Source organism: Lygodium microphyllum, chromosome 11, assembly GCF_053477565.2.
Source record: "Lygodium microphyllum isolate KBCC chromosome 11, Lygodium_microphyllum_v1.1.10, whole genome shotgun sequence".
Classification (NCBI taxonomy): Eukaryota; Viridiplantae; Streptophyta; class Polypodiopsida; order Schizaeales; family Lygodiaceae; genus Lygodium; species Lygodium microphyllum.
Genome location: NC_141145.1, coordinates 13,676,937 through 13,703,587, shown reverse-complemented (window position 1 = coordinate 13,703,587; position 26,651 = coordinate 13,676,937). Strand labels below are relative to the sequence as shown.

General features: G+C 42.8%; 1 protein-coding gene across 4 annotated transcripts in view; it reads left to right on the top strand.

Moving 5' to 3' along the window:
- The window catches only part of LOC148028555 (Polynucleotidyl transferase, ribonuclease H fold protein with HRDC domain-containing protein), a 115,283-nt gene that overhangs the window by 74,732 nt on the left and 13,900 nt on the right, over window positions 1-26,651 (top strand). For all 4 annotated transcript variants that reach the window (XR_015692503.1, XM_087688830.1, XM_087688832.1 and 1 more), the window contains 8 exons: window positions 13,382-13,465; window positions 13,585-13,671; window positions 13,753-13,864; window positions 13,992-14,182; window positions 14,272-14,328; window positions 14,489-15,048; window positions 15,185-15,674; window positions 15,767-16,830. Coding sequence is in view for 3 of the 4 variants with exons in the window: in XM_087688830.1 (XP_087544956.1) it covers window positions 13,382-13,465; window positions 13,585-13,671; window positions 13,753-13,864; window positions 13,992-14,182; window positions 14,272-14,328; window positions 14,489-15,048; window positions 15,185-15,674; window positions 15,767-16,830 (2,645 nt within the window). In the remaining variant the exon portion in view is untranslated. The remainder of the gene's footprint in view (window positions 1-13,381; window positions 13,466-13,584; window positions 13,672-13,752; window positions 13,865-13,991; window positions 14,183-14,271; window positions 14,329-14,488; window positions 15,049-15,184; window positions 15,675-15,766; window positions 16,831-26,651) is intronic.

The following is a 26,651-nucleotide window of genomic DNA, read 5'->3' as shown; positions in this document are numbered from 1 at the left end:
AAGGGACATTTGCGGAAGGACTGCAAGAAGTTAGCGGCTTCCAGGAAGAAGGAGCAGAAGACGAAGCGGAATGCTGACTCTATCGATGAGTCCTCTCCTTCATCAGACTCCGACTCCGATCCTCCGACCAAGGTGAAGTCCAAGGCGCGGAAGGGATCCTCTTCTTTGGATCGCGGGAAGGGCTTGGTCGGCTGCTTTCTAGTGGTGGTGATGAGGTCATCCCTCACGACTCTCTTGTGCCAGAGAGGGAGTGTGAGCGGGTGTTCAGATGGGGCAGGCGCGTCTCATCTATACTTTTATACAGGTGCACAGGTTCCAGAGAGGGACGTCCCTGACGCATCGACTTTAGTCTGGCGGCATCAAATCCTGGAGCTGGGATTGACATCCAGGTTCATGCTGAGTTGGTTATCTGACAGAGAGCGGGAGGCTTTCGTCTGGAGCTCACATGAGGGGACACTTTGGCGGTCTGGCCAAAGGCAGGGACTCCATGGTCACCTATGTTCAGAGGCATTTTTGACAGGCTGGTCTTGTATGCTACTGCGAGACATTGGTGATGGACACAGAGACATGCTATGATCTTCTCTATTTTCAGGTGTTTGGTACGATCGACATCGACATCAGGTTCTCTCCGAGGCACCTTGGTGGTGGCTTGATCACCCACTGCTTGGGTATCCATGGTTCTACTTGGTGGTTCTCTGTTGTATAGTTTCTGATCCCTTTTCATTGTCCTATTGTATTGTATCAGATCACTCATGATCTGAGAGAGGGTGTTAGCAGAGTATTTGTCAGCTCATGTGTGAGTCTGAGCTTGATCTGGGTTGGGCATTTTTATTAGGTATTTTAGGTTTTTTCTGGTGTGGCATTTTATGCCAGTAGAGCATTTCATGCACCAGTCGACCAGCTTTAATGCTGTCCGACTAGCATTATTGCTCCCCACTTTTTCAGTCTTTATATACCTAGTGGCTCCTCCTCAGTCAGTCACTTCATTTCACCATCTGCAGACTCTGTGGAGAGAGGAGCCAGTGCCAGTGCCCATGCAGCCAGTGACTCATTGTTGTATGCGACTGTCTCGTGTTCAGATATATGTATTCCATTTCCCGTGCATACATCTGAGTTCTCATCTGTATCGTGTTCTTTTCTTTTCTCTTTTTGTCTTGTGTTTCAGCAGTTTATTTCAGCACATGTTTATGCTTCCACCGCTGCTCCACTTCTGACAGTTTGCTCATTGCCGACAGATGATGGGAGTTGGATAGATATATGTATTTCAGCTTTGTACATACTTAGAGTTAGCTGATTCTTTTCTCCTCTTAAGGCACATTGCCTTTAGGTGGGAGGTTGTTGGGAATAAAGGGCTATCGTGCCTTTTATATGTGCACGGGTGTGAACGCACCCTTAGCACACTTGTACTTTCATATATATCTATCTAAAAACCTAAAGTGGTACACACTCCAATTGTACCCAAGAACATCTTGCATCTCTCGCTCTCACTCGCTGCTGTTGCTCACGTGTTTGCTCTTTACCTGACATTTCATCGCCGGACATTGCATCTCTGCAGCGCATTACTCACTTCAGTTTTCACAGGTCTTGGAGCTTCCTTCACTTGGATCTTGCTTCCAGCCTATCAAGGCTTGCTGAGGCTTGGTGTAAGCCTTCTTTGGCCCCCATTTGTGCCTCCTTTGGGCCCCATTGTTGACACGTGGGATAGTAGACCCCCCCAGCTAGCTCACGTTTTTTTTGCGCCTGTTTCAAAATCTGGTAAAAAAAAAACTCTTTTTGTCAAATCTCGGGCATTCGGAATTTGATTCAGGCAAGGTAAGAGTCTAAGTTGGGATTTTGGTACTCTTCGGACGTGATAGTGATGTCGGATTTGCCAAATTTTGATGACAGAATATTCTGCAATAGATTTCAGGTTTGAGACAGCATGTATTTGTATGTCTATGCTTGTTTGGGCATGACTACATAACGAGTTTGATGCCTATTGCATCCCGATTGATTGGGGGATTGAAACTACACATAATGCTATGATTTTGGCCCGATTGTAGGGCTGGAAATACACAGTTTATAACAGTAAATGCATGCTGAATACTCTTGGGCTGAAGCTATCTTTCATGCTTTGACATATGCCTATTGGTTCCGGGTGTATGTCTTGGGTTATGCTGTGATGTATTGATCATCGAGGGACGACTTCGAGCTTGTCATTGGATCCGGATGCTTTTGGAAGCTCGAGCTTATTTCAGGCCGCACTTATTGGCATCGGTCTATGCTTGACAGTGGTCAGCGCTTTGACAGAGTTATATGCTCTTTGGGTACATGTTTATCCGACGCCTACGGCTTGATGCATTTGTCTTGGCACAGTGTACCATGTACCTGTTGAGCTTTAGTGCTCTCTGAAGACTTGGCTTGGATTCTCATTTGCTATTTCGGAATTTTGTATTGGATGTCATTTTGGTTGTCAGAGATCTTTATTGGGATGTATGTCTTGCTCATGGATGCTACCTACAGTCGCTCTCTAGCCGTCATGCTCTTGGAATGTTATTGAGGCATTGTCTTGGTTACCTATCTTTGGTACTTTGACTTGGTTTGATTGAGCTGTTGAGCTCGTTTATCCGCCTTTTGTGCTAGTGGGAGCATCTTGTATACTTGACCGACATTGAGTAGGAGGTTTATGCTATTTTGAGCATTTTGCAGATACTTGAGACTTTGGGATCTCTTACACTTAAATGTTGCATGGTTCATGCACTGATATCTTGGAGTTGCTTTTGACTTGAGCTTGGGCTTTGCACTCTAGTGAGCATACACCTACTGGTGTCAGGTCTTGCCAGTGTTATGTATACTTTGCCCTATTGTCTAGGGGGTATGCCTACTCACTGACAGATGCTTTGGTGACATGTTTGGGTATTTGCTCAGGGTCTTGATGATTGTTTGGTGTTGATTTATGCCCGTTTATGGCTGGTCATATCTTGGTTGTCATTTATTGACTTGGTGCAGTGATTTGGTCGAAAATTGACTCTCATAGTACCCTGCTGTCATTTATTATAGCAAGCATATAACTCCGGACTGACATGGATTTTTAATGCTGAAATATTCTGAAATGCTGTACTTTCACTAGTACATGGTGGGCAGTAGCTTTGATTATACTTTTCTCGTAATTTTCTCTCGATTTTGGTGATTTTTTGGTCATTTTCTATAGTAAACAGCAAGCAGTTTTGAACTGTCTATAGTCTTCCAACTTGCATTATGGCGAGTTTGTCCACTGATCATGCTATTTTCAACATCACTAACCTTGATGGTATGAATTACTCTTATTGGAAGAGCCAGATTTGGCAGGTGTTGGTGCAGAAATCGTAGATTAAACCATTGAGGTTGAGCGGGCATCCGCCTACAACTATGTCAGATGAGGAATAGCTTGAGCTTGATGAGTTATGCAAGTCCACTATTGTATTATCTCTCACAGAACAAGTTCATTACAATGGATTTGAGGAAGAACAGAGTGCATGGCAGTTGTGGGATAAAATCAAGAATCTCTATGACAAGAAAAGTCCAGCGAGTCAGATGTATTGGCTGAAGCAGCTTATGGATCCGCGCATGAAGGAGAATGTGACTATGTCTGCTCACTTGAGCCAATTCCATGCTATACTCAAGAACTTGACTCTGCAGGACATCACTTTTGCAGAGGATGTCACTCATCTTTTGTTGCTTGGTACTCTTAATGAGTCATGGGATGTATTCCGCACTGCATTATGTGCCTCTACTGCTACCTTGAAATTATCTGATGTTGAGAGTGTTCTTCTGCAGTAAGAGGTTAACCGTAATAATTTGGATGGCTCTCTGTATCGCATGCTATGATAATTAGAGGTAGGAATGATGGATATGGAAAGCATAGCAGTGGTAGTGGCCATGGACGGGATTCTTAGAAATCTCGGTCCAAGTCTCGTGAAAAGTCACGTAGCAAATCCCGTGGCAGGAATGCAGATGTTACTTGTCACCATTGTGGAAAAAAGGGCCATATTAGGTCATAATGCCATGAATTGCGCAATGAAAGGCGCAAAGATAAGGGAAAAGACAAAGTGCAGGATAAGTCTTCTGATCGCAGCATAGTGCCTGCAAAGTCCAGTGTTAAAATTGAAGAGATCAATGTTATGTAGCCTGAGGATGTTGATGATGATTATATCCTTGCAGCTTCTTCTAGTGCTTCGCAGATAATAGAGATACATTCTATGTATGCACAGTGTTGGCTCTTGGACTCAGGTGCGTCCTTTCATGTGACACCTTGCCGAGAGTGGTTTCATTCATACCGTACTGTTTTGGGTTCTGTGTCCTAGGGTGATGAAAGCTCTCTTGATATTGTGGGAATTGGTGATGTTAGGTTGCAGTTTCCTTCTGACAGCAGTTTTGTTATGCAGGATGTACGTCATGTATCTGCTTTGACACGTAGTCTCATGTCAGCTGGACAGCTTGATGACGCAGATTATCATGTATCTTTTGGAGACTCTGCATGGAATATCACTCGTGACAGACTTGTGATTGTGAGAGGTGCCAAGGCTGGCAGTCTCTATTCCTTGATTGTATCCGCTTCTTGCCTTGATCATGTTTTATTTGTGGGTTCTATCCCACATGTATCTCTTTGGCATGCCCGTTTGGGCCATATGCCTTTGAAGGGAATGAAAATGTTTTTTGGTTTGCAGTACTTACCGTCCCTTAATTATGCATATTTTGATTCATATGAGCATTGTCTTTATGGCAGGCAGACTAGGTCTATGCATAAGAAGTCTGGTAGGCCATGCATGAGTGAGCCCTTGGCATTGGTACATTCGGATGTCTGTGGGCCCATGCCTTGTCAGTCTATGGGTGGTGCCAAGTATTTTGTTACTTTCATAGATGACTTTTCACGGAAAGTTTGGGCTTATCCCATTAAGCTGAAATCTGATGTCTTGGCTATGTTTCAGAGGTGGCTTGCATTGGTTGAGAACCAGTCTGGGTATAGGCTAAAATGCCTAAGGACAGATAATGGGGATGAGTATGTCTCACGTGCTTTTGAGCAGTTATGTGATGAGAGGGGTATTAAGCGTCAGTTGACTGCCCTCTACACTCCCCCAGAATGGTTTGGTTGAGTGGATGAATAGAACCATCCAGGAGTGTATACGGAGTATGCTTAGCCATGCAGGCCTACCACAGAGCTTTTGGGCTGAGGCAGTTAGTATAGCTATGCATGTCATAAACAGATCACCTTCTAGTGGTTTGGATTTCCAGGTTGCAGAGGAGATGTGGACTGGAAAACCTCCATCTTATGCGCATCTGCGTGTCTTTGGATGTGAGGCATTTTGCTATGTGCCCAGGGACAAGAGAAGTAACCTGGATCCTAAGAGTGTCAAATGCATTTTTCTTGGTTATGGGGATGCAGGTGAGATGGGTTACCGTCGCTGGAATCTGCAGGCGCGGAAAGTCATCCGCAATCATGATGTAGTCTTCCATGAAGACAAGATGCATCGGTAGTCTGAGAGAGTTGTTGAGATCCACAGGGTCATATTTTAGGAGGAGCCGAGAGCTCCCGCACAGCCAGTTGGATAGCCTACAGCTGCAGCAGATGCTCATGGTCAGGATATTGGACAGACAGCTGGGCAGGCAGCAGAGCCTGCCATGAGACGGTCTACTAGAGATAGACGTCCACCTGATAGATTTCAGCCCTTGATTCATTACGTCTTGGTTACAGATGCAGAAGAGCCTTTCACCTATGATGAGGCTATGTGCAGGGGTGATAGTCACTCGTGGGAGAGGGCTATGCAGTCTGAGATAGACTCCCTACATAAGAATAAAACTTGGGATTTCGTTTCCTTGCCTACGGGCAAGAAGGCTTTGCCATGCAAGTGGGTGTACAAGTTGAAAAGTACCCCTGGATACCCCAAGCTGGCATACAAGGCTAGACTGGTAGCAAAATGTTTTAAGTAGAAGCATGGTGTGGACTTTGATGAGATCTTTTCTCCTGTGGTTAAGATGACCACCCTGCGCTTAGTCTTGGCTTTGGTTACTCAGCTTGACTTGGATTTATGCCAGATGGATGCCAAGATGGCTTTCTTACATGGGGACTTGCATGATGAGATTTATATGGAGCAGTCTAAGGGCTTTGCAGAACCTAGCAGGGAGCACCTAGTGTGCAAACTGAAGAAAAGTCTTTATGGCTTGAAGCAGACACCTAGGGAGTGGTATCATAAGTTTGATGCCTTTATGCAGTCACAGGGCTACAACAGGAGTGTTGTGGATCTGTATCTTTACACGAAGAAAGCCCATGATGGTTCTTTATTGATTTTGGTACTCTATGTGGATGATATACTGATCGTAGGGAAAGCTCATGATGAGCTAGATGCTCTTAAGGCTCAGCTCAAGAAGAGCTTTGAGATGAAAGATCTGGGATAGGCCGCTCACATACTTGGTATGCACATTAAACGCGACAGGCGTCAGGGACTCCTCTACTTGCACAGAGGGAGTACATTCATAAAGTCCTTGAGCGCTTCCGCATGCAGGACGTAAAGCCTATTGGCTGTCCATTGCCTTCTTATGTGAAGGTATCATAGGCTGATTGTCCACAGACAGATGAGCAGAGGGTCGAGATGGCCAAGATTTCCTATGTATCCGCAGTGGGTAGTCTTATGTATGCCATGATAGCCACTCGTCTAGATATTGCCTTTGCAGTTGATGTTGTGGCACGCTATATGGCTACACCTGGCAAGAAGCATTGGGATGCCGTGAAGGGCATCATGAGGTACCTGAAGGGCACTGTAAATATGTGCATATGCTATGGCAGCTAGGATACAGGAGTCGTGGGGTACACTACTCTGATTATGCAGGACATGCAGATAGTAGGAAGTTTACTTCCGGCTATGTATTCACCTATGTTGGAGGTGCTGTTTCTTGGATGTCCAGGGTGCAGAAATGCACGGCCCTTTCTACTACAGAGGCCGAGTATGTTGCAGCCATTGAGGCTTGCAAGGAGGCCATTTGGTTGGGTCGTTTGGTTGTTGACCTTGGTATTGATACTATCCCTACACTGCATTCGGATTCTATGAGTGCTATTCATTAGCTAAGAATCCGGTCTTCCATGTGAAGACGAAACACATTGAGGTGAGGTATCACTTCATATGTGGGGTCGTTGAGGACAAGTCTGTTGATCTTGTTAAGATCTCGACTGACTAGAATCCTGCAGATCTGCTCACGAAAAGCCTCTCTATAGAGCGCTTTGCCTTCCTCAGGAGGTTGATGGCGCGTGGGATGAGATGACGTCTTTCCTCATTCTGTTGTATATGTGTACATGTTGTACTGTCTTTTTTTTTTTCTTTTCACTTCTCACTAGGGCAGATTCGCCTTTAAGTGGGAGGTTGTTGGGGGTAAAGGCGTCTTCGCCTAGCCGCCCGTGTATTACTACACTGACAGTCACCGCCACTGCACACTACAGGTGGCGGACGCCCATCACGATCACTTTATTATTTATTCTTTTAGTGATAGTTTGAATAAAGGAAGGCCCGGTCACGCATTGTGACTGTTGGAGTTTCCATTTCTTGTCTCTCTCTTTCTTGCTCTTGCTCTCCCGCCATAGCTCTCGAGTGCAAGCTTCGATCCTTCTCACCTTTCACTTCATGGTTTTATCATCCTTGGAGTTTTGCTCTTCTACCAGCATAGAGGCTTTCCCTTCCGAGGCGGATCGTGCAACATCTCTCTTGTTGCTATCATGGCGGCGACTTCTACCTAGCTCTTTCAGCTGGGATGCTTCCTCCTCCTCTTCATTCCTTATGGTTCTCGATACCACACAAAGACCGACATCAGGCTCCTCTTCCTTCTTCGGCATCTACATCCAAGTTGAGAGGGGGTTCCTACCCTTCTTGGTATTCTACAAGCTTCAGCACTTTGTCTTCGATATCGGCTTCTTCCCCCTGTTGTATCTTACCCTTTGCATTGCATGATTTCATCATCTTTGTACTAGGGCGCTTGGGCAAGTGAACAAATTTTCCATGAGGGACACTGTCCAAGTGGCACCTGTTGCATGAGCATTCTTCAACATGTAGCATACTTTGCATCTCATTGCGCAGAGCACCACTTGAGTAGATCCTTAGCTTTTTCCATCTGCGGCTGTTGTTACCACACCACCATCCTTCTTCACCACGTGGATACCTCATCACCTACTTTTCCTCGTCATCAACACCTTGAGTGGATGGGCTAGGTTATACTGTTTTGTGATGTGCTGGGTGTACCCTCTCTACTCCCGTCTTTTGGGTCACTATTCCTTAATCGGCTGCATCCCATAAAATTTACTACACTTATTCAAAAAAAAAAAAAAAAAAACAACACACAAAAGTTCCATGTAGTTCCATCCGCCTTTGTAGGGCTTGGTAGGCCACTAGACAGCCGACGTGCACCCTTTGTCCGATGCCCTGTTCTCTTTGGGGTGACTATTTGGATTCCCTTGGCAAGATAACCATTGCCTCTGTAGTCTTGGTAGGCCACTGGGCAGGCGACGTGCACCCTTTGTCCGATGCCTTGGCTGCTTTGGGATGGGACGCCTTGGGGTACATAAATATTACTATGGTTGGTCTAACTTTTCGGCTCAGTTTTGGGCTTGAGAGGGGGTGTTGAGCTAAAATATGCATTACTTGCTGATTAGCCTCTTAAACAGCCCCAAAACACACTAAAAATGCTCTTTTAGAGTAAAACCCTAAAATGGGGAGCGGTTCGAGAGAGTTCAGTGGAAACCCTAAAATGGGGAGCGGTTCGAGAAAGTCCTCAGTGCAAACCTTAGCAGTCTTCTTAACAATACTTTGGTTATGGGACAGGTGAGAAAAGTCACAACTAGGTCCTCCTTGTGAGGAGAACGCTTTAGGGTTTGCAAAGAAAACACAAAATGTTTATGAACGTGACTAACAATTGAACTTAGAGAAAGACACAAAAAACACAAACAATGTAGGGTGAAGGAATGGCTTAATGAATTGAATGATACAATGTATGTTCAAAGAGCAGAGAAAAACTCAAACTATCGTCTATGAAAGGGCTGAGCAGAGAGAGTTGATGGAGGTGGCCTCTAGAACATCCCGAAGTAGCACATCACCAAAGCTCGGATGTCCGAGGATGGTAGACAGCTGAAGATGAAGAAAACACAGCTGTAGGTGGCCCAAAGGAGTGATCAGCAGCAAATGCAGCCTTTGGAGAAGAAAACACAGCTGTAGGAGAATTCAAGGATGCTAAGCAATAATAGAATTGAAGAAAATACAAACAATAGAGTGTCAAAGTTGATGACATCAGCCAACGTGGCTTGAATAACAACAAATACAACTATATTGGGTGCTGGAAATGCTGGACAGACAGCTGAAAACAGGTTGCCAGCTGATAGATTTTGATGTGACAGTTGGATGGCAGGAGGGTGGCCTTTTGTGTAGAAAGTACCACTTGTTTGGATGATGTGGTAACAGGTTATGGCAGTAGGTGGAGTAGTTGCTAGCAAGTGGAGGTGTAGGAGCAAGGTGATGAGTAGCAATTGTGTGGGATATAGAGTGGCTGGATGGATCCTCTATTTATAAACATGAGTCAACCAAATGTCTTGGCGGTGCTTGAGCACTCTCACTTTTGGTGCATTTAATATTTGAGTTATGGGTTTGTTTAAATGAGCTGAAAGAGGGTGATTAATGTTAATTAACCATTTGTTTTTAACACACACATCCATCCCCCCTATTATGTCCTTGAACATCCAGATTGACGCTAGTAGCATTAGTCACAGTGGTCATGAGGTGACTTAGTGCAAATGCGCTAAGGGCACCTTAGGGTTAGGGCATCTGAGTTCTATAAATAGGACTCAAGGCCCTATTGTGCACATTCATTGTGTGATCACCACTCTTGGACTCTTGGCCGGTTGGTCAGTGCATTCGTACACCGGAATAGTGTGGATTGGTAGAATGGGATACCACCCTTGGGATCTGACTGTGGCCCAGAGTGCTGCTAGCTCCTAGGCTTGGGGGTGAGCCCGTTTGGCTCTATAGCTCGAACGTGAGTTTGATATCTAGTCCCTTTTATGTTGAGTTTGGCTTGTGTCATGTCTCGTGTGTAGGTTGGATCCTATGGAGACGTTTCATTGGTATCAGAGCATCAACTTGCAATTGGGCTTGAGATTTGATGACGTGCACAAAACCACTTTTGCTCACGGAACCATGATGGTTCATGCTTGACAGGTACCCCCTTATCTCGTTAAGGGTGGTATGGGACACTGCTAGCGCGAGAGGGTGCACGGGGGGTACGTGTTGCGGGTGGTGGGTATGAGAGTAAGGTATGTTTTGTACCCTTGCTTGGGTTTTGTATTGACACAAACCCCTAAATTGGCCTATTGAAAATTGGAAATGCCATAAATGTTGACTGACCAGCATTTAATGCTGTTCATGGCATAAAAAATGCCTAGAAAATGCCAAATGACTGCCAAAAAATCTGATTGGCAAGGACAACGTCCGGCAGATGTGGACAACTTGGGAAATTGCCCACGAAAAACACACTGGAACTTGCCAAACAAAAGAAATGCACCTAAATAGCCACTCTAGAAGGAGTAGCTTTCCCCATCAAAACACATGACAAACCTGTCAAAGCTTCAAAGTCATTGTCTGATTTAGACTGAGACTCACAGGCAGGAGGTGACAAGGCATGATAAACATGATTGCTAACACACCCTCTTAAATCTTGGATGTGGTAGAAGGCCAAGGAAGAAACGGATTCTGGGGTGCCTAGAGAAATGCCACTGTCGATGAAGGATGTCAATGAAGAAGCTTCTTACGATGTTGGGAAGCCCCCTTTGAAACACTCGGGGCTAGGAAACCCACAACTGCATCACCAAGATCGTCCCCCTCTAAAAGGGATGGGGGATACGAGGGAACCACCGGAGGAGAGGGTGGGGGATGGGAAAAAACTTGTGGAAAAGATAGTGCACATGCGAGAATGGGTGTAGCAATAGATAATTGCCTCGGAGAACCCTGCATAAGAGAAGGGGAATGGGGCTTGTAAAGCCCACTCTCCTACCAACCTGTTGCGATCGCAGCCCTTGTAGAAGAATCCTCAATACAAACAGTCTGCTTGGTGAAGACAACTTGGGTACCAAACCTAGTAAGGCCATAAACTAAGAGGAGTGGAAAGGCCAAGTCCAAAACATAAAGAGCATGTGAAAGGAAGATCGATGCATGGTCGGGAAATAAAGACAAAGTGCCAATACCACAAATAGGCACTGATACATGTCACCAATAGTGATTGAATCCTCAGAAGGGCATAGATCTTGCAACAAATCACCTGGTGGAGTCATATGAGTAGAAGTTCCACTATCAACCAACCAAGGCCTCTCAGAAGATGAGGCAACCACTGAAGAAGGCTCCTCCAAGTCAACAATATGAAGGAACATTGACTCATGGGTAACTGCCTGGAGTAGAGGTAGAAGGCTTAGATGTTTTAGCTTCATCCTTCGCTCTCGGACGAAGGTGAGGGTACTTCTTCCAACATTTCTCCAAAATCAGTGTTTTGGAAATGTGGGCTGTTGCTCCTCGATGAAAACATGCTCTTCTACAAAAAATCTCAAGATTATGTCCTCACTCAGGATCTGATACCATGTGAGAGTGTGCAACAGAAGCGAAACACGAACACAAAGAGAGAGAGAGAGAGAGAGAGAGAGAGAGAGAGAGAGAGAGGAAGTAGAAGATGAGGGAAGAATACTGCATTGACTGAAGAAGAATGCCGATACAATGATGATGGACTGGTCAGTCCTTGCATGCAGCCCACAACGTCAATGAGGGCACTAGATTAGGCTAATGATGACGGCAGCAGCGGAGATGGAGGAAGATGACGGAGTTGGAGTGTGCACTTGCCAAGGAAGAAGAAAGATAATGATATGAATGATTGCCAAGTGGGGAATGGCTATAAATAGCCACAAAACCCCTAAACTAGCCTATTGAAATTTGGAAATGCCATAAATGCTGGCTGACCAGCATTAATGCTGGTAATGGCATAATAAATGCCTAGAAAATGCCAGATGGCCACCAAAAAATCTGACTGGCAAGGACAATGTCCGGTGGATGTGGACAACTTGGGAAATGTAGAAACTGCCCATGGAAAACACACTGGAACCCGACTAACAAAAGAAATGCACCCAGATAGCCACTCTAGAATGAGTAGCCTCCCCCATTAAAACACATGATAGATCTGTCTAAGCTCCAAAAGTCATTGTCTGACTCAGATTGAGGTTGACAGGCAAGAGATAACAAGGTATGATAGACATGACTGCTAACAGCTAGTAGGAGTGTCAACTCATGTGTGAGTCTGTGCATGCTTGATGGACTGGGCACATTTGTATGTATTTTGGGTACTTTATGCCAGTTGGCATTTTGTGCCAGTTGGCCAACATTTAATGCTGGCTGACCAGCTGCTGGTTATGGCCTGTTTATTGGGCTTCTCCTCCTCAGTGTTGATAGCTGAGTGAAGGCATTGCTAGGCTGTGAGAAGAGAGTACCAAGTTGGGACATCAATCAGAAGTTTTTTCAGTTCACTCATGCAAACCCTAGTTTCATGATGGCTTTGATACCATGTGAGGAGAACACTTTAGGGTTTGCAGAGAAAACACAAAATTTTTAGGAACACAACTAACAATTGAACTCAGAGAGAAACTCAGAAAGCACAAACTCCAAGAGTCCTTTGGACATGGGGATGTGAAGAAGACACTGGGTGCTGAAGGACAGCAGCAATAGGAGTAAAACGCAAACCTAAGGAGCTGTCGGTGATGAAGATGGTGAGATCAACACTCCCAAGTGTTCTCTACATGCAGATGACCAGCAAGGCAGGCTACCAAAGACAGAAACACAGCTGTAGCTAGTAGAAACAAGGCTAGCTACAAGGCCATAACCAGCAAATGCAAGGTGAGGTGATGTGGATGACTTTTAGAGGAGCCATGTAGGATGCTGGGTGGCTGCTGTGACTGCAAAACAGGGGCTGAACAGCTGCTGGTGCAGAAAATGCAGATGTTCGTGGGTTATCAAGTGGAGCAGTCACCAATAGGTGGAGAAGGCAGGGGATCGCATGTGTTTATACCGTTGTCAATTTTGAGAGGTTCATAATTTCAGCTCATTATTCTGGTGGCTATACGATTTTGTCAAAGCTTACTTTGTGGAAGAGGTTTACGTTTGGAGAGGTTAGGATTTCAGGCCACAACCTTAAAATTGATTTGAAATTGTTATCAAGATTGAAGTTTCATGTGATGTTTTAGTTAGAAACTCAAGGCACTGACATATATGATGATTTCAACTTTGTGCATGAGAATGACTTTCACACTATGGTTAACATACAGTTTATCTTTCTGTTTGACTGAGATGAGCTCCTATTCCAGGTCTTCCACGGCGCAGACAGTGATAGTCTTTGGTTGCAGAGGGATTTCCACATTTATATAGTGAACCTGTTTGATACTGCAAGAGTAAGGATACTGTTTTACCATTGGTTAAGTTTTGGATAGATATTTCAGTAAATTGCCAAACTCACGTATTTCAGTAAATTACCAAACTGACTGCCAGAGGTTAAAATCCTGGGTTACAGGCATGTGACATCCTTGGAAAGCCTCAACGGTCACTTGCTTATTTACTGCAGAACTACTGTGGTGTTTCCACAAACAAAATATTCCAGGTGGTTTCAATGTCTCAAGTCTCATGTTAAGTGCCTTTGGAAAATGAGTGGCTATTAAAAGTTAAGGCCTAATTATGACAGCGGGCTGATTGGCGATTGCGTCCTTTGCCTGAAGAAATGATTGAATATGCACGCATGGATGCACACTATCTTTTATACATTGCAGATTGCCTGCAAAATGAACTACTTCAAGGCAGGTTTGGTTACTATTGAGAAGATAATGCTAATAGGATATGGATATATTCTACCAATGAAAAAGCTAAAAGGACATGGATTGGTATTTTATATCTTCAATTATTTGACCGTTCCCTTCATGTCAGGTGAGAAAGCCATGCAAGATGCACAGAATGGAACTTCTTCTGTGGATGGTGCACTATTTGAGGAATGTCTTCGACGTTCCAATATGATCTGCTTGCAACTCTATGACAAGGATGGGAACATCACCTCACCTGCAGCAAGTGCAGCCTCTCTTATGTCACGTAATCATGGTTGTTTCGATGAGAAGCTGAAGGTAATGTAATTGTGCAAGATTTGGGCTCTTAAGTTTATGGCAACTGAAAACATGATGTTACTGTACTCATTCATGGCTCAACTCGACAGGAAGATGAAGCATTCCGTCAGAGACTATGTGCCTTATGTCAATGGAGGGATGCAATTGTATGATCATGATGTGGATAATTTCTTATACCTCGACTTACGCTATTCTGATTGCATAAAGTTTATGTTGCTAGAACTGTGTTGCTCATGTGTTTTAGAGCTACACTAAGTTCTGACGTAATGCTTGAAACAACTTAATCAATGTTTATATGATTGGCAGGCCAGGGCTGAGGATGAATCACCCCGGTTTCTGCTGTCTGATCGGTCAATTGTAGCACTTGCTGAGAATCCTCAACCAAGCATTGAGTCAATTTTAACTACAGTCGCAACAGCATATGAGGTGCAACCTATCGACAACAAATACATGACACCTTTTCCATCACCTTCTCCTGTCTTGATTCAGAATGTTAGATCCTTAGAGAATCTCTTGCAACATATGGATGTCTACAATGAAAATGATATGCAGAGTTTCATGACCTCATATTTAGGCAAGTCACATAACAAAAGAGGAATTGCAGCAAAAATACGGAGTCTGTTTGACCGTTCAAAACATGTTACATCAATAAAGGCTGTTCCAATGTATGAAGAAGCCAGGGAAAATCAGCTTGAGAAACGAGCAGAGCGTCGAACTCCTAGGAGGTGGAGAACTGGAGATTTCCAAGCCTCACGAAAACGCTTTGTGCAAAAGTTTTCTTGCAAAGCACCAGTGTACCATAACTGCAGAATATATGCTGGCGATGGTCGCTTGCTTTGCTATTGTGATCGCAAGAAGCTAGACTGGTTAGTGGAACAACCCTTCATTAAAGAGGATCATAAATGAATAGATAAACCTTTACAAGCGTAGAACTTTGTGTTGCAGCTCTGAGGGTAGTTCTTTTATATCTGTACTGACCGTGCTAAGAGGCTCATCATGTAGGTATGTGCAACGGGGATTGGCTGAATTTATGGATGAGAATCCACCAGCTGTCAAACTTCTTTTTGAGCCAAAAGGACGTCCAGAAGATGAAAATAATGATTTTTACATTCAAAGTAAGACGAATCGCTGTGTTGGATGTGGTGAAAGTAATCATTACTTACGATATAGAGTCATCCCTTCATGCTATAGGCAACATTTCCCAGAACATTTGAAAAGCCATAGGTCCCATGATATTGTCCTTCTATGCGTTGATTGCCATGAGGTTGCTCATCGTGCTGCTGAAATCCACAAAAAGCAGGTGGCACTTGACTATGGTGTTCCTTTGTTTGCCAGAAGGGTAATTGATTCCGGAATGATGGGGGAAACTGAGGCAGAGGTAGTTGATGGATTAAAGGGTGGTGTTTCACCTCTTCAGCTAAGAACAGCTGCCATGGCCTTGTTGCGTCATGGCTCGTTGATGCCAAAGGAGCGACGTGAACAGCTGGAAGAGGCAGGAATCTCTTTTTCTTTCTTATCTGGGTTGTAGAGATGCTTTTATGTCTGTCACTAATTACTAGAAAGCTTCACGATCTTGTTTGGCAGGTGGTACAAACTTATTATGGTGGCAGGAGTATCACCGAAGATGATATACAAGCAGCTCTACTTGTAGGCAAGGGGCCTCGTGAAATACGACGATTGCGTAAGAGGAAAGGTTTGGTATTTGATAAATACTTTAAAGACGGAGATTATGATTTTAGAGCAGGTGGGAACGTGGTCAAACTGTTTCAGGAAAATTTGGTGGAAGACAAACCAATTGTAAAATCTGGGCTTGGAGATGTAACAGGAGATGGTTGTAATTGGAACTCTTTGGAATCAACTGTGAATGAGAGGAAATTTGCTTTTAGGTCTGAAGATGTTGGCATGAACAAGAGCACAAACATGGACTTAGAAAGTAGCAAAGTACCAGTGGCACATGATGAGAGGCTGCTAGCAGCAGACATGGATTCTGTTGACCTTGAAGAACTAGACAAAACCAAGCTGGTAAATCTAAATATGGCTGATGGTGGCAAATCTGTTGTTACCAATTTGATAGTTGGGAATGTAGTTTCGATTTATAGGACTACTGAAGGTCCAGATGAAGACTCCATAATTGATGACGCCTTGTCACAAGATTTTCCACAATCATCTTTGGTAACCAGTAAGCCTCTACAAAATGGGGATTCCTTGGAAGAAAATGTCCCTTTGTTACGTGTGCGATTAGAGGAATCTTTTGCAGCAAATACATCTTCAGAAGGACATATAGAAGATATTTTGGTAGAGAATACCTCTTCAGAAGGACATACAGAGGATATTTTGGTAGAGAATACCTCTTCACAAGGACATGTGGATGAATCTTTGGTGGATAATACCTCTTCACAGGGTCATCCAGAAGATGATTTAGATATACTCCAAATACAAGAAAGTTCAATGAGATCTACAGAACACAGGAAGGCTTTGAATAGAGTCTCTTTACTAGGTCATGGTCCTCATGGAAGGAAAGTGGTAGAGACTTTGTTAAATCAGGAAGGAGAGGATGGAATCATGCGCTTCTGTCAAAGATGGAGGTCAGTCTTTGTTGAAGCAGTTAAACCCACTCACCTCCCTGCTGGCTGGGATGTTTCACACAGGTCTGTTGTTACTGCACCCTTTTCTGTTTACTAATAATAATTGTGAGCGTGAAAGAGAGATTAACTTAATAAAACAGAAGGTGTATTAATGGGTCATGAAGGACTTTGAGGGTGTGTGGCAATATGATTCCACATAAGATATTACATCGGCATTATGATGCTGGTGGGTCATAGAAGATTTATAACGATTGCAACATTTTCTTTTTTAGATGCGAATTTGTATTGTATCAAATAATATCCTGCATTTCTAAATAGTAAATACAGATCTGAGCTAATTAATAGCTCTGAGGATTTTAGCTAGATCTCTTTCACTAATCTACCCAGCTTACAAGATACTTTCCAAAACCATTGAACTTTGAAGGCTTCTTCTGGCTTGACATTGCCAAAGACCAATGCTGTGTGAGCTTCCCGAATTGCTTGTAATGTAAACAGCCAGGCAGGTTGAAAAGCAAACATCCTGGATTGAAGGCTTCTTCTGGCTTGACATTGCCAAAGACCAATTCTGTGTGAGCTTCCCGAATTGCTTGTAATGCAAACAGCCAGGCAGGTTGAAAAGCAAACATCCTGGATTTGCCTCTAGTTTTGCAATTCACCAAAATACCAAAAAGCATGTTTTGTTCATTGTGACATATGCAGGTGTGGCTGCTTCCAGGCTTCTTGGTCACACACCCATCCCAGAAGAGATGCAGCAGGGACTCCTTGCTTGCACAAATACACTTGCCATCTGTGATTCCTCCCTCTTATAACTTTTCACCAGATATTACTGCTCCTAATATTCTCCAAAGAAAAATTCTATCTTTGTGCAGACACTCTAGCATTCAGTTTTGCTCCAAGCAATCTCTGATGATTATTCCTCGTAATTTGAGACCCCAAAATTTACCATTATCTACTGCATCTTGATCATCTGCACACCATCCTGTGAGCACCTTGTTGGTTAGAGCCTTCAGAATCTTTTTACCCCCATGATCCAAGGCTCAAAAACGTTTACACTTATGACAACTGTTTCCCAGTGTAGCCTGAAAGAGTTGGACAGGCTCGCGGCTTCTTTTTCTTGCTTAAATGATTTTGGGCTGCCTTGTTGATTGAATCAATTGCCAAGTTTGCAGAGACCAAGCTTGCAAGTGAGATGCCTCTTCTTCCAACCATTTATGCTATGGATGGTTTAAAGATCCAAGACTAACACACATTTTCCTTTGCCTGCAGTTCAGTTGCAGGGTCCTCCCAATTAGGTTTGCTAAAAATCTTACCCAGGAATTGATCAGGCTGGCTATGTGTTCACTTGATTTTATTTTCTTCATAGCTTGCCAGGATCTCTTCAGCAGTGTTTCTCTCAGAACATCACTTCCACTTCTGGACTAAGTAGCTTCAATCTACCCTTCTCCTTGGTTTTCTTGAGGGATTGCATTGATATGGGAGCAGAATAGTTAGTCTTACATTCTCTCCTCCATAGAAATGTTCCCACCATTGAGTAAGTTGTTTTGCAAGCCCTTGTTTCAACAAATTAAGGGTAAGTAGAATGGTAAGACTGAAGTACATGAATATTTTGAGCACCTTCAGTTTGAGTGCAGCAGCCAGTTGTCAAACTCCAGCTTACGAGTTTCATCCTAATCCTCTCAAGGACCTAGTGAGATCTGTTAAGACTCTTTAACTTCTATGCCAATAGGATGCCCCAAGTACTTGAACATTCTCCCTGTATTGGTTACTTGACCTCTTCATTGTAGGCTGAGCAAGTCATCTTCAAAGACACTTATTAATGAAGATTTTTTGTTTTTTATGTTGAAGCGATTAGGAGTCATGTTTGCCATGCAGAGTTATCTCCTGCTTGTGAGCCTCATTCTAAGTTAGGTGGGACATTAAGAGCATCTTGCTTGCTCAATCAAGATGTTTTTTTTTCATGAGATCTATCACGTCTTGGGTTTATGTTATTACTATAGGAAGTATGTATGCAGGTTTGCTGAAATTGCATCTCCATTGCATGCTTTGTAGAAGAAGAATGTGCCATTTAGATGGACAACGACAGAAATTTCAGCATTTGTAAAGTTGAAGGAAAAGATGACTTCAGATCTTGTGCTTGTGTTGCCCAATCTAAGGAAGTCATTTGTGGTTCAATGTGATACATGTGGTAACACCATTGGGGCTGTTTGTATGTAGAATGGCTGAGTTGTGGCTTATGAGAGCAGAATTCTCCACGGTGCAGAGAAGAATTTGCAGGTCTATAAGAAAGAGCTCTTAGTTGTAATTCACGCATTGTCTACATGGAAACATTGCTTGTTAGGGTTTGATTTTACAATGCAGACAGACCATCAGACTTTGAGGTACTTTTTGACACAAGCAAAGTTGTCAGAGAAGCGTATGAGATAGGTAAATTTTATCTCTATGTTTTATTTTCAAATTGTATATATGGACGGTAAAAAGAATGTTGTGACTGATGCACTGTCACGTAAGTCACAAATTTCAGTCGTTAGCATGGATTATTACATTGAGTTGCCATGAAAGAGCAATATGCTGTTGATTCAGACTTTGACAATGTTTATGATCGGCTTTGCAATAGCCAGAGGTATGAGTACTTTGTGCTCAGAGATGGATTTTTGATGATGCATGGATGATTGTGTGTCATAAAGGAGTGAGGCTTAGAGTTATTACTAGAAGTCATGCCCCTCTATATCTAGGACGGAGAAGTATTGATGCCACACTCAAGACAGTTGAGCATTTTCTTTTTTAGCCAACTTTGAGGCATGATGTAGAGCTATCATGAAGACATGTATTTTTGAAACCTCACTTAACATGTGGATTAATTTTTAATCACATGGTTAAGTAAATGTTACATACATGAGGTGTAACTACAGTTAAGGTAAATTTACGAGCCTAGGATCCGAGGAAATCATGGAATGTCAAAGGTAAAAGTTGTTATAAGTTATGTCGCATAGGTACTTGGTGGTATTTGGTGTCAATTATTGACCTAGGTCATTCATTTGGCCATCAGTGTTAGTTGTCGATACTAGAGAAGTGACGTTTAATGGTACATAACGCCAATCTGATGGTCAAAGATTGTGTAGAGACACTTGGAAATGGAAGTTGCTTAGCCAATTTAATTATTGACCAATCAGATTATTTTTCAAGACACCAAAATAATTATTAGATTAATTTTCAATATTTAAAGACTAAAGATTAATATTTGATTATGGATAATGCTAGAAAAACCATTTGGGAAGGCTGTCACTTGTCAAAAATGGCCGTGCAAGGTTAAAAAACGTCTTTAGAGGTTGGAGAGGCATTTTTAGTGGATTCAGCTTGCAACAGAGAGGGAGGAGATGCTACTGGTTTGATTTGCAGCCATTGGAGGACCTTTTGAGGCAGCCAGGGATAGGAGAAGACCAATCAATAGTAGGTGACAGCATCTACAGGCTGTTGAGACAAGGCAACAACAGTAAATGATTGATTTTCTTCAGTTCTTTACATTTACAAGCTGTTGAGACAGTGCAACAACAGTTAATGACAAATTTTCTTTAGTTCTTCGCGAAGAAAGTCTGAATTTTCTCTCTCCTCAGCATTCTCTATCATCTCCTAGCCTTTTTATAACCTTACTCCAAAGATTACAACATTGAGATCACCAGAGGCTCAGAAATTTTAGATTTCTTTGCTGTAAACCCTTATTTGTAGTAGAAATTAGAATCTAGTAGCAACCTCGGGAGACATGCCAAGAATTGGAAGCTCCAAGACTTGGATTTAACAAGGCTAAAGCTATTTTTAGTCAATTTCAAGTGGAGGGACCAACAAATAATGAATTTGGAGCATTTTCCATCTCCATCAAGGCAGGCAAAGGCCGATTGGCTGCCTGAATCAAGGGGTAAATCAGATTGAAGACTTACTTCGTCATTTTGGACAGCAAGGGAAGTTGAAATACCGAAGGGGATTGGGAGAATCTCATTGTACATCAACTTCTTCTTTAATTGAGTTAAATAAATATTGAAAGGGCCATCAATTTTGGGGCCAACAGGGTGTCTCCAATGTTTAAGATTATATGGTAAAGTGTACATTTCAGTTTTGTGAATTTGTTAATTGTTGTAAATAGTGCTTAATCAGGTTATTTACCACCCTATCCGAGAAGGAAGGCTGGTTACATGGTTCCATTGCTAGGATACCACTTAATCCCTTGATTTGTGGGCCCGAGACACCTGATTGCAAGCCAAAGCTTGGTGCTAGTGTTGATTTTTACTCCCAGTTAAGAAATTACAGCAATGTCTTATAAAGTGAGATGGACTCGAGCAATGATGATGCCTCTCAGTGTCATGAGGACATGTATTTTTGAAACCTCACTTAACATGTGGATTAATTTTTAATCACATGGTTAAGTAAATATTGCAGATGTGAGCTGTAGTTGTGGTTAGAGTAAATTTTACGAGCTCGGGACCCGAGGAAATCATGGGATGTCAAAGGCAAAAGTCGCTATAAGTTATGCCGCATATGTACTTGGTGGTATCTGGTGCTAGTTGTTGGCCTAGGTGATTCATCTGGCCATAAGTGTCAGTTGGTGACACTAGAGAAGTGGCGTTTAATGGTACCTAATGTCAATATGATGGTCAAAGATGACGCAGAGATACTCAAGAATGGAAGTTGCTTAGCCAATTTAATTATTGGCTAATTAGATTATTTTTTAGGGCACAAGTTTTTTAAAAGATTAATTTTTAGTATTTAAAGGTTGAAAATTAATTCTTAGTTATGAATAATGCTGGAAAAACCATTTGGAAAGGCTGCCACTTGTCAAAAATAACCATGCAAGACTGAAAAACGTCTTTAGAGGTTGGAGAGATGCATTTTTAGTGTATTCAGCTTGCAAGAGAGAGGGAGGAGATGCTGCTGGTCTGATTTGTAGCTGTTGGAGGACCTTTTGAGGCAGCCAGGGGCAGTAGAAGACCAATCAACAGCAGGTGACAGCATGTACAGGTCGTTGAGACAGGGTGGCAGCAGTAAATGACTGATATTCTTCAATTCTTTGCATCTACAAGCTGTTGTGGCAAAGCAGTAGCTGCATTTGACTGATTCTTAGTCATTCTTCGCGACAAAACTCTGAATTTTCTTGCTCTATAGCTTTCTCTCTCATCTCCTAGCCATTTCACAGCCTTGCTCCGAAGATCTCAACATTTGGATCCTTGGAGGTTGAAAAATTGCAAATTTCTCTTCTGTAAATCCTAATTTAAAGAAGAAATTAGGGTTTAGCAGTAGCCTCAAGAAGACTGCCAAAAATAGGAAGCTCCAAGACTTAGATTTTTCAAGGTTGAAGGTGAATTTCAGCTAAATTCAAGTGGAGGACTAGCCAACCATTGAATTTGAGGCATTTCCATTGTCCATCAAAGCGGGTGAATGCCAATTAAGTGCTCAAATTAAGGGGCAAAATAGATTGAAGACTTGCTGGTCACTTTGGACAGCAAAGGGAGTTTGAATTGCGAAAGGATTGGGAGAATTCCATTTCAAATCAACTTCTTCTTCAATAAAGCTAAAGAAATACCAAAAGGGGTGCCAATTTTGGGGCTAATCGGGTGTGCATTGTCCAAGATCAGTAGGTAAATTTGTATTTTTAGATGTGCATTAATTGTTTGTTGCTGTAATTAAGTTGTAATCAGGGATTTAGCACCCATCCATGGAAGGAAGACTGGTTTCACTTAGTATGAACATTCGCATGGAAATGAAGGAAATGCGATGCCTGACCTTGGACAAGGCTTGACCATGGACATCAAGTTGAAAATGTTGCTGTTGGGCAAGATGCACGGCCGTTAGGGCATAAGGAGGCTAATGACCAGCAAAGTGAAGATGAATTTGATGACCAGTTCAAGAATAAGATGAGGACAATAGCAAATCTCTTTGCTGAATTGGCAAAGGATCCTCAATTTATTCGATTTTTGAATGCTCCATAGAAGGACAGTAAAGGCAAGAAGAAGAAGATATCTTTTACATCTTTGGGATAGCATGATATGATTTTTCATGCTATGGTTGAACAAGGACCACATACAGGAATGTATGGCATAAATCCCTATGGTATACAACAACCAATGTATGGTGTGCAAGGTCCAATGTCTTCGGGTATGGCTGGAAATATGCAAAACCCTATGTATTGCAGCATTGGCTTGATGCCTAGGGCACAAAGTAGCATGTTTGCTACTGCATTTGCACCCCCAAATGCTTATGGGGCTCAAGGAATGAATGCTGGTCATGCAAATGCTCCATTTGGCATTGGTTTTGATGTAAATTCAGCAAATGCATCCTTTTTGCAGCAGCCAATGTATGCCAACTTACCCCCAAAGGGGCAGTAAAAGACTATGATGAGGCTTCAAAAGCAGTGAAGTTTGAGTCCTTTAGTGGTGTACAAGATAGGCTGAAAGCTTTGATTTTCATTCAGCAGTTGGATGCCCCCTATTTAGGGGGGAACTTCATGGAGTCCTCGAAGGTTTAAAAGGCAACCACTTTCTTGAAAGGGAATGCATTGCAGTGGTGATCGACTCTTTTGATGTAAGTGAGAGCACTGTCAACGTGGGTACAATTCAAGCAAGTGTTTGCATCGAATTGGTTGACAAGTACCTTTGAGGTGGACATCATGACAGCTTGGAATAAGTTGAATGCCATGAAAGAGCAATATGTTGCTAATTCGGACTTTGCTAATGTCTATGATCAGCTTTGCAATGGCCAAAGGCATGGACACTTTGTGCTAAGAGATGGATTTCTAATGATGCATGGACTACTATGCGTTACAAAGCAGTTAAGGCCTAGAGTTATCACTGAAAGTCATGCTTCTTCAGAACACAAGAGGTATTGATGCCATAGTCAAGGCAGTGGAGCATTTCTTTTATTGGCTAGCTTTGAGACATGATGTAGAACAATTTGTTAAGACATCCATCATATATTAGAAGGTAAAGCATGATAGGCAAAAGATGTCGTGTTTGTTGCAGCCCTTGCCTTTTCTAGAGAGGCCTTGGCAAAGCATTTCAATGGACTTTATTTTTAGCTTCCTAAGATACCTATAGGGAATGATGGGATATGGACTATCAGTTGTAGGTTTAGCAAACAAGCCCATTTCATTCCAAGGAGGACAAAAATAAAGGTTGATTATATGGCACGATTGTTTTTGTAGCACATCTTTAAGCATCATGGTATGCTAGAGTTGATCTTTAGTGATTGAGACCCTTGGATGACCAGTTTATTTTGGAAGGGATTGTTTGAGAATATGGGTACCACATTGAAATTCTCATCATCCTTGCATTCATAGGTAGATGGTTAGTCTGAAGAAGCAAATTCTACAATATTAGATCTTTTGAGGTGCTATGTTTCAGACCACAAGACGTAGTGGAAGCAGTATTTGCCCTTGGTTGAGTTTGCTTACAACAGCATAGTGCATAGTTCTATGGGCAAAGCTCCATTTGAGGTGGTTGAGGGTGGCAAGAAGGTACTACCTATTTTGCAAACTAAGGATAAGATCTTTGAGGTTGATCGTTATGTGGAAAACTTGGATGTAGCCTATGCAAAGATAAAAGATGCACTTCAAAGATCTCAAGAAAAGCAAAAGAGAATAGGTGATTGCCACAGACGTGCTTTGCAGTTTGTAGAGGGTAATTATGTATTACTGCGTTTTGAAAAGGCAAGGTTGAAAAAGATAAAAGGAAGAGAAAGATTATATGCAAAGCTGAGTATGAGATACTATGGGCCCTTCCAGGTGTGGGAGAAGATCGGCCTGCCTATAAGTCTCTTTCGTCTAATGGTTAGGACATCATCTTTTCATGTAAAAAATACGAGTTTGATTCTTGTAGGGGATATAAAAAAGGTGAAACATTTGGGTTCGTATATAAATTTTTACCTTTACTAAGATTGATGGTTTGAACTTGCCAAAACCAACTATCAATTGCAAATCAATGATTCCATTTAACTCAACAGGCAAGGTGCAAAGAGAGCCAACAATTTTTGGCAATGAGTTTGTGATCACTTTGGGATCACATTTGCAACAGTTTGTGATTAGTTCTTAGACCAACAAGTGATTAGTTTATGATCAAATGTTGGGAATAAAGGGCCATTGTGCCTTTTATATGTGCACGGGTGTGAACACACCCTTAGCACATTGCACTTTCATATATATATATCTATCTAAAACCTAGTGGTACACTCGTCATTGTACCAAAAAACGTGCTCACACTCTATACTGCTTGCTCTCGCTCTTGCTGTGTGTGTGTGTGTGTGTGTGTGTCTCACTGCGCATACGACAATCTGCCTTGATCTCCGTGCCTAATCGATTCCTACAAACTGGTATCAGAGCCGGCAAGAGGCAGCGCGAGCAGGAATCGCTGGCGTTGCTGGCGGGAAACAGTCGGATAGAACGGGCAGTAGCAGGTGACGGGTTGCAGCTGGTCGGGGGCCTAGTCGAGCTGCGTGACAGGCGTGACGGGCTGCGACTGGTCGGGGTCCAGCGTGGACCACGGCGACTGCAACTGACGAGATAGGGTAGCGGGCAGCAGCCGGTGCGTGGCAGGCTGCAGAACGACGGGGGCTCTGCGATTGACCTGTGACAGGCGTCGTGTCCAGCGGGGCGACCAGCGCACGACTAACGGATCCGTCATCAAATTTTTCCTCTCTTCAAAATCCTTTGAAATTTCCCCCTCTAACTAAGGTGTTCGTGCATGCACGCAGTGTGCAAATTTGTGTAGATTTAAGGCCCAGAAATCTGGGGCTTTTCCTAGATTTGGGAAATTTGATGCACGACAACCAAATCTGTTTCAGAAATTGCAGGAATTTGTGACATTCTGTCCCCGAGATTTGGGCCTTTTCATGTACATGCACAAATTGGGCTGAAATTAACCCAATTTCTCGACATTGAGGCACATTGGACCCCGTGCAATTTGGGGCTTTTGCAATTTGGGCAAAATTTGTGCAGCATTTGGTCATTTTATGTACATGCAGGTTGAATTCCGTGCAATTTGGACATCAACACTTGGTGAAATTTGGGGGTTTTATTGAAATTGCTCTATTTTGCAAAATTGGACAGCCCTATGCATGACAGAGGAAATGCAGATGTGTGTTTGACGCTTTGAGCACAAAATTTTGGGGCTTTTGACCGTTCGTGTCAAATTTTATGCCTGTGGGTACATGTACAACAGAAATTGCAGCTGAAATTTTGGGATTTCTCATGTAATGTGATGCACATGCCCTTGGAACAGCTGTAATCAGTTGAATAATGCTGTAGCACTTGGTTTGGTGCTTCTGAAAACTTAATTACAGATCTGAAATCTGTACTTCTGCGTGGTCATTTATTGCTGATTGGTGCTTGTTTGTACCTTGGTCACTTGGGTGACAGTTTGGGCCTGCATTTGCTGGTTTTTTGGTCACATTTGGGCTGAAAATCAAAGCTGGCAGCAATGACAGTAGTAATTTGATGCACATAAAGAAGCTTGAAGGCGCACATAATTTTGCAGTGTGGCAAAAACAGTGCTACAATATCCTGTTACAAAAGAAGCAGACAAAGCCAATCAAAACTGAAGGGGCAAAGCCTGCGGACATGGATCGGGACGATTGGGATGAGTTGAATGAGCTTGCACGCTCAGCCATAGAGCTATTGATTTCTGATGCCTCGCTCTTCAACATTGAAGGTTTGGATTCTGCATATGCTATATGGACTAGACTGGAAGAACTGTATGCATAGAAGAGTGTTGCAAGCAAAGTGTATTGGTTGAAAAAGCTTATGGATTTGCGTATGAAAGAAGGTACAACAATGTCTACTCACTTGAGTGAGGTTAACTCCATTTTCAGTCAGCTGGTTGCCTTGAAGTTCATGATTGATGAGGAAT